This window comes from Chrysochloris asiatica, unplaced genomic scaffold (genome assembly GCF_000296735.1).
Source record: "Chrysochloris asiatica unplaced genomic scaffold, ChrAsi1.0 scaffold00016, whole genome shotgun sequence".
Classification (NCBI taxonomy): domain Eukaryota; kingdom Metazoa; phylum Chordata; class Mammalia; order Afrosoricida; family Chrysochloridae; genus Chrysochloris; species Chrysochloris asiatica.
In genome coordinates, this window is record NW_006408534.1 from 13,941,889 (window position 1) to 13,950,504 (window position 8,616).

The 8,616-nt window shown below is 41.4% G+C and overlaps 1 protein-coding gene across 1 annotated transcript in view; it reads left to right on the forward strand.

Annotated features, from left to right (window-relative positions):
• Nucleotides 1-2,675: 2,675 nt before the first annotated feature.
• Nucleotides 2,676-8,616, forward strand: part of HADHA (hydroxyacyl-CoA dehydrogenase/3-ketoacyl-CoA thiolase/enoyl-CoA hydratase (trifunctional protein), alpha subunit) — a 91,765-nt gene continuing 85,824 nt past the window's right edge. The window contains exon 1 of the mRNA XM_006835222.1: nt 2,676-2,861. Within this exon, the coding sequence (XP_006835285.1) occupies nt 2,795-2,861 (67 nt within the window). The 5' untranslated portion in view covers nt 2,676-2,794. The remainder of the gene's footprint in view (nt 2,862-8,616) is intronic.

The window sequence follows — 8,616 nt, forward strand, 5'->3', positions numbered from 1 at the left end:
GTAATTAAAACAGTACAGTTCTGGCCCAGGAATAAATGAAACTGATATAGCAAATTCAAAAGTATACCCACACACGTGAGAATTTAGTATATAATAAAAACTACATTTTAAATAAGTAGAAGAAAGTGAGTTGTTCGATAAATGTGTTGGGAAAATGGCAAACCATTTGGAAAAAAATAGTTACATCACAGCTACAAATAAATTCCAGATAGATTAAACATCTAAATATATATTTTAAACTACATGTTGCTCTTGTTAAGTGTCATAGAGTCTGTTACGATTCATACCCAACATCCACCAGCTTGCAATTCTGCCTGGTCCTGCACCATACACACAGTTATGTTTAAGGTCACTGCTGTGGCTCTTATGTCAATCCATCTCATTGACGTCCTTTTTTCACTGACCCTCCACTTTACCAAGTATAATGTCCCTCCTGACATGTCTAAATGAAGGAGATGAAATCTCCCCATCTTCACTTCTAAGGAGCATTCTGGCTGTACTACTTCCAACACAGATATGTTTTTCTTCTGGAAGTCCATAGTACCTTCAATATTCTTTACCAACAACATAATATAACAACATTTTGAGTAGAGTCAGGTCCAAATGCATTAAGTTTTCTACTGTCTTCCTTACTCACTGTCCAACTTCCACATGCACATGAGGTGACTGAAAATACCATGGCTTGGGTCAGGCATACCTTTTGGAGGTCACAGTTTTGTGAAAAGCGCTGGGCACAAAAAGTCAAGAACCAAAAGTTATAGCCCATGAGTCTTGAGTTAAGAATACTCTCTACATTTTTACAAAGTTGTAAAATACAACAAAACAAGAAATAAATGACAAGAGACCTATGTGAGCTATTTACAGGAAAAGCTTGCTATCTCTGATGTAGCTAATAAGTGTTACATGAAATTAGGTGCCGAAGACAGCATGATGTGGGCAGGAGGTAGGCTTGAACTGTGGCAATCCATTGAGTGTGAAGGTCTTTGGAGGTCATCAAAAGTTCTTTTTACAATTTCCTAAGAAGTGATCAGTGCGCTAAGTGATGAGGGACTACACCGTTGGACATGAGCAGAAACCTCTTCTTACTTTCCACACTCCCCATTTTAGTTTCAACTTCCCTGTCATTTCCCCCTGCCCTTTCTTGCTTCCTCTCCTACTGGAATGTTAACCTAAGGAGACTGAGATTTATATTTGAATCTTGGTTCTACCACCTGCCAGCAAATTAAACTGATTTCTCTGGGCTTCCCATACTTCATCTAGAAAATGCAAATGATTATAAAACGTTTAAGGTTGTGAGGATTAAATGAGATGTAAATCAAAGTCAAAGTGTCTGCAGCAAAATAAGCCTTTAAAGATTATTTCCTTTTGGAAGATATCACCTTTTCACACAGGACTCTTAGAGCACAAAAGCAGCTGTCAGGCAGTAAAGAGCTCTCCTAGAAGTTAGTTGTTGTTAAGTACCATAGAGTGAGTTCCAACTCATAATGACTCTGCATAGGGTGGCCGAGGGGCAGCTGGTGGGTTTGAACTGCCGTTCACAGTACAGTGCTGATCCTATAGCGCCACACCAGGAGTTTGAAGTTAGTAGACTTAGATTTTAGTCCTACATCTACTTGTGATGTTGGGTAAAATCACCTCTGATTTATAAGCTTCAATTTCCTAGCTGACAAAATGATGGGGTGAATGATCAGATGATCTCCAAGACCCTTCTGATTTGAAAATCCCCTGAGCACTGTACATGTGAGCAGAATAAAGAATGTCTCAACTCCCACACTCCAGTCCCAAAAAAGTCACATTATCAGTTCTTCCCTTTAAAACTGAAAATGGGGTAGACCATGGGCTCTGTTGAAACCTCTATGAGAACAACTCACTACCACGCATCTGTGGTGGAGTTAATTCCAGCCATGGCGACCCGTGTGTGTCAGAATACAACTGTGCTCTATGAGGTTTGCAGTGGCTGATTTTTCGTAAATGTCAGGCCCATCTTCCCAGTTTCCTCTGGCGCCTCTCCGGAACCTCCAACCTTTCAGTTAGCAGTCTAGCAAGTTAACCTTTTGCACCACTCAGGGGCTCCCCTGAACCTCTGTAGCTGCTATAAAACACCACTCCAATGTAGCAGTGTCATATGCAACCGAAACAAACTGTTTGTTAGGTGTCGTGATAAATTAAAAAAATACAGATGACACCACTTCTCAGAGCTACAAATATAACGCTAGTGCTCTTACAGCCCTAATACTGAGAGGTCTTGGAACTGTAGACTTCGTCCAAGGAACTCTCTTCCGCTCTCCCGAATTCGGGTATCCCGGGCCGAAAGCCACGGACACCGGCGAAGTCAGTTAGAAAAGCAGTGCAGATCTTGCCTGGGGAAAAGGCTAGGGAGAAAGCTGAGACACTTACCTTAAGTAGCGTTCGCTTTTAGCTCCGATTCCAGACAAGTTTCAGACCCAAATGATAAGACTCGGCCAAACCTAGGGGCCCTGCCCAAAAGGACCCTTTTCCCCCTCCCCGCCCCTCGGCCCCGCCCACGAGTTTCGCAGGCTGACCGCCGACCGCCTGACTGAAAGGCCCGGCTCTCCGCCCCCTGCTTAATAGGTCACGTCCCCCCGGTGAAAAACATATTCTTTCAGTCCAGTCAACCAGAAGCGAAGGACAGAATTGAGGGGCCAGAAACTGTGTCTGGGTTTTTAGTAAGGCAGTACGTTGGGCACCTATCTAGGGCTTGGCTACGGGAAGAAAAGTCCTCTGCTTCACTGTCCCGGCTTGAAGCGCTTTCCACTTCTGTCCTCTTCTCAAGATGGTGGCCTCCCGGGCAATTGGCAGCCTCAGCCGCTTCACTGGCTCTAGGACGCTCCGCTTTCCAGGTGAGGCCTAATGCAGGGCGCCTCGTGCCTCGAGCAGAGTTCCTGCGGGGACTAAGGCAGCTCGGGAGCTGAGTCTTCACCTCGCTGCCTCCTACCCGTCCCCGCCCTGGGGACTCAGCCCTCGGAGGGGAGACGTTGCCCTGAGACCGGGTCCCCTGTGTCCTTGTGAAGAGACGGTGACTTCCTCTCCCACAACTCGGAGCCCTATGGCGATTTCAGGCTCCGTAAGCCCTAACTTTTCCTGTAAGCCCTAACTTTTCCCGTACCTTTTCACTCAGTCTGAGACTTCCCATGTGTTCTCCGCTCCGCACTTCTGGACTCACGCCCCTCTTATATTCTTTAAAGATCGTCTTGGAGCAGCCTTTTTAGTTCGGGAGTTCGGGGAGGCCTGGGACCCCGTCCGTCTGTTGAACCTTTTTGGTTTCACAGCACCTACCCGCTACAAGTGTTATATTAAACGTTTCTTGCGTGGAGTTAATCTGTTTTGCAGATTACTGTCATTCCTTGCTCTTTCCCCGCAAAATCATTTTTGTACCTGTTACCACTCTTGCAGTTTCAGGGATCCAGTTAATGCATACATTGTTCATGTTATGTGCCGTGGAGTCGGTTCCGACTCATAGCGACCCATTACAAGGTTTCTGAGGCTGTAAATCTTTACGGGAGCAGAAAGCCTCATCATTCTCTTGCGGAACAGCTGGTAATTTCGAACTGCTGACCCTGATGTTCGCAGCCAGATTTGTAACCACTACGCTACCTAGAGCTCCTTTGCATACATAGTGTGTTGAATTTCAACGAGAGGTTTTGCAGCTTGATAGAAGAGCCATGTATTTGTATAGTAACGAATAAAAGGGTTAGATAATCTTAAATACTATTTCTAATCTTGTTTTTGATAATTCTCATTCAGCGTTCATTAAATTTTCGTTTTCTCTTTGCACTGGCGGTGAAAGGGTTAAAGTAGGTGCTTGTAGAAACCAAACATTTTCGGTCATCCCAAATCTTTAAATCGAAAGAAATGTGACAAACTTCTTATTGCATGCGACTAACTTAATTCTTGTTAAGTGCCGTCAAATCAAGGAATTTAATTAGTAATACGAATTCTCTCTCCTTTTCCTGACCCGCCAAGGTAGCTTGCTGCTTTTAGTCTGGTAGCTGGAGTTTCCGTTTACTCTAAGGAATTCATTAGTATGAGTGAATCTTTTTTCTGCTTTCTCCTTTGACTTTAGTTCCGTTTCTAGAAACGGTTTTTAACTGTGTTCTCTCTGTGTGTGTACACAAATCCTAATATAAACTACATTACAGAAATTGAAATACTCAAATATTAGAAAAGAGGTTAAGAAAAACGACCACTAGTTCTCTAGTGTAGCGCTGTGGGTTAATGTGCTCGACTGCAAGATCAGGTTGAACTGCATAGTCGTCGCTTCAAACTCACCAGCCGCTCCTTGGAAACCCTATACAGACAGAGTTGCTATGAGACAGAACTGACTCGATGGCACTTAACATCAATAACAATAGTTCTCTTACTACTCGTATACCTACTCTTACCACTTGGTTGTGTTTCCTTACAGTTGTGTGTTGTTGCTGGCTTTTTCCCCCCCCCCCCACATTTATAGTTTAACTATTTTGTAAAAATCAAATTTGTAGTTGTGAACTTCTTGCCCTTGCACTGGTTTTGAGGTTGGCAGTTGTTGTATCACTAAACTGGTCATATGATTTCTAGTAACCAACGTTTCACTGATCAGCTGTGTAACTTTGAGTAAATTTCTTAATGTAACTGAACTTTATTTTCCTTGTATGTAAAATAAGTGACTGAGACTAGATTTTCTTTGACATGAGAAGTAAAATTTGGAGTCTGACTTTGGGATTTGAATCAGGCTCTGACTTTTACCCTCTGGTGACCTTGGACAATTCATTTGTATGTCTGTTTTCTTACCTGTAAAATGCAGAATAAACCCCTGTGTCAGGTTGTTAAGAAAGCTCTGCTGGCGCAATGTTTAAAGCTCTCATCTGCAAATCCAAAGGTCAGCACTTAGAACCCACCAGTGACTCTCAGTAGAAAGTTGGCTATTAAGTACCACCAAGCCAGTTCCAACTCATAACTGCCCTGTATAGATAGGGTTTCGAAGGAGTTGATGGGTTTGAACTGCTAACTTTGCAGTCTAGTACTTATCCTACAATGCCACACCAGGCTCCATCCTGGGAAACCCTATGAGTGGTTCTATGTGGTCCTAAAGGGTTATTAATGAGTTGGAATTGACTCAAAGACCATGTTGTTATGTTAGGTGCTGTTGATTTGGTTCTGATCCATAGCTACCCTATGTACAACAGAACGAAACACCATAGGTTTATAAAATTGTTGAGAGAGAAACTGTTTTAGATGTAAAGCAGTAATCTGTGGAGTAAGTAGTTAGTAGTTGTTAGCTATTTTCTAACCTTGAAGAAGTGTGACTTTCACTACATACTGGATTTTCACAGGGTAAATTTTATCATTTACATATGGAATAAAAAGCTACAAGCTTAGTTTTTCTGTGTTTTTTTATATAGAAACATATACATACACATATAAATGTATGTATTTTACATGTATTTTTACCAATGGGAGGAACCCTGGTGGTGCAGTGGCTAAAAACTCTCAGATGGTAATCCAAAAGTTCCAATTTGGAACCACCAGCCAGTTGATAGAAGAAAGAGGCTGCAGTCTGCAACGGTAAAGATTGCAGCCTTGTAAACCCCCTATAGGCAAGGAGCTCTGGTAGCATAGTGGTTACGGATTGGGCTGTTAACCTCAAGGTCAGTAGTTCTAAACTACCAGCTGTTCTGCAGGAGAAAGAGGTGGCATTCTGCTCCTGTAAAGATTTACAGCCTCGGAAACCCTGTACAGGGTCACTATGAGTCGGAACCGACTCCACGGCACACCATCACCACCACGAAACCCTGTGGGCAATCCTACTCTGTCTGTTAGGGTCACCATGAGTCAGAATGGACTCCTTAGCAGTGGTTCTGGGTTTGGTTTCACCAATGAATATGATTCATAGTTACTGTACCTTGTAATACAATTTGAAAAATTGTTTAGAATATGAACTTAAAATTATCTTCACACCTGGACTGCCATTTATCAATTGCCAACACATTGAACTCTCACCCTTAAAGTTTGTGCCAAGGCATTGCCAACCTTTAGCAAAATTGTGACATTTACTAATGAATGGTTCAATTTCCATGCAACTGGCTTTTAATTCTTGAATTTTTAACCCATTCCTGCACAACCAGAGCTATAATTCTGAGTATGACTGTCATCATGTCTTGTCCAAAATATCATACCTAATTCCCACTTCTGTCATAAATCTAAATTGAGTATGAGTGGCAAAATATTTGAACAGGAAATGAGTTTGAGGCAAATACTTTAGTAGATTTCTTAAGTGCCATCAAATCCACTCCAACTCATGACAACCTTGTATACAATTTCCAAGCTGTAAATCTTTACAGGAACAAAAAACCTCATCTTTCTTCTGCAGAGCAAATGGTGGGCTCTAACTGACAAGCTTGTGGTTTGCAATCCGGTGCTTATCCTTTAGAGCTGCCATACTTCTGACTTAGATGTTGTCATTAAGTGTGGTACAGTTGGTTCTGACTTATAGTGAGATGTGGTTGGTGAGTTTGAACCATCGACCTTACAGTCCTGTGCTTATCTTCCAGCATCACACCAGGACATTTAATTTTTTTTTTCTAACTTTTTGTTGTGAATTGAGTAAAAGTTTACAAAGCATATCATCACTTTGTCATTTAACAAATCATAAATCCCTGCAGTGTAACATCAGTTATTCCACTTCCTCCCTGTGATTCTTGTTTCATTCCATTTCTTTCCCAACCTTTCGGAATTTTGCCCTTAGGTAAATGCTGCGCTTCTGATCTTGAATAGTTGCCAATTCCATTGGGTGCATATGTCACTTGTGTTGTTGTCGCACTATAGACCTGTCTACTGTTTGGCTGAAAATTCAGCCATGAGGGTGAGTTCAATTATTGACCAAGGGCTATAGTCTTGGCTCTTCCTGCCTCTTGCTGACCAGTACACCTGATCTTTTTGATAATTTGTGTTTTTCCCACATTTTCTCCCAGTCTGTCCAAGTAAGTATATTTAAAAATCTGACTCTCATTTCCCTAATCTTGTCTGTCCCCCAAGGGTTGAATTTTGAGAAAAAAAAGTGTTGGATAGAACTGTGGTAACATTTTCAGATCTGTAATTTGTGCCAGCATACTCCAACTCTTCACTGACTGCAGTTTTATGAAGCCTTGCGATTATATCTTGAGTTAAACTGCAAAGATGATTAAAGACTAGGGCAAAGGTGTCTGTCTGTTGTGCTGGCACAGTGGATATAGGCTAAAGTTCACTCAGCTTCTGTAAACTGCTGATGAAGTGGGGGATACAGCTAGGTACTCTGTACTTCTGCTTGATTTAGGTTACTCTGGTTTGACATTCTTTTCCATATATGTCTGTGCATTTGCTTATTGTTTTCTCTTTTTGTTTTTTGTCTATACTGATGTACAGGAGGTTGTAGGTGAAAAAGAGAGTGTGAGTGTGGGGCAAAAGGTTAGTGGGTAACAGTTGAAATGGTTTAAACAATAGACTAATAAACACTAATCTGTTGTCTCAAATATTGGCTCTTTAAAATTGCAATGCATGCCCATAATCCCTTACCTGCCTTTTTTTTTTTTTTTTTTGCTTAGCCACTTATAAGGAGCCCTGGTGGCATAATGGTTTAAGCATGGGCTGCCAGTGACAAGGCCATCGGTTCAAACCCACCAGCAGCTGTGCAGGAGAACGATGAGGCTATCTGCTCCCATAAGATTTATAGTCGCAGAAACCCTATGGAGCAGTTCTACTTTGTCCTATAGGGCTAGTAGTAAATTAGGCACTTTTCCGTTTAAAAAAAAAAAACTTTTTATTGTTAATTGAGTACAGCTTTACAGAGCAGATCATCAGTTTTGCATTCAACAAATCATATACTTTGTTTCATTATAATGATTGCAATTCCCTCCATGTACCATTAGTTAACAGTATTAACCTTTATTTACTTTATTGCTTTCCTCTGTGTCTCTTGCTACCTTCATCTTTCCTCTACCAACCTCCCTATTGTATATCGCCTGCCCTGTCATTCATTCATGTTAACAAGTGTCTATGAGTGTACCCTCTAATAGTGAACAATCTCCTCTCCCTACCCCCATAACCAACAGAAGGTTTCTTTTAGCAAGAAAACCTTTCCTTAACTTTTTAAAGCAGTGGTCTCCTACAATGTTTGGCCTTTTGTGATTGACTAATTGCATTCAGCATAATGTCCTCCAGGTTCATCCATGTTACATAATATTCCATTGTATGTATATACCAAAAATTTGTTTAACCATTCTTCTGTTGATATGCAATTAAGCTGTCTCCATTTTTTTTATATGTCTCTTGTAGACAGCTTATTATTGAAGGATCCTGGTTTCTTATCAGTTCTACTAATGCCTATCTCCTGACTGGTGTATTGAATCCATTTATGTTCAGTGTAATTATTGATAGGTGGTGTGGCGCTGTGGGTTAATGCACCAGATTGCAAAGCCGTGTGAACTATGAGTTCGGAGGTTTAAGCTCACCAACGGCTCCTCAGAAACCCTATATGGGTTGGAATCAACTCAACAGCACTTAACGACAACAACATATATTGATTGCTGTCATTTTGTTGTGCATTTTTGTGCTGCTAGTTTCTTTGTTCCACATAACTTT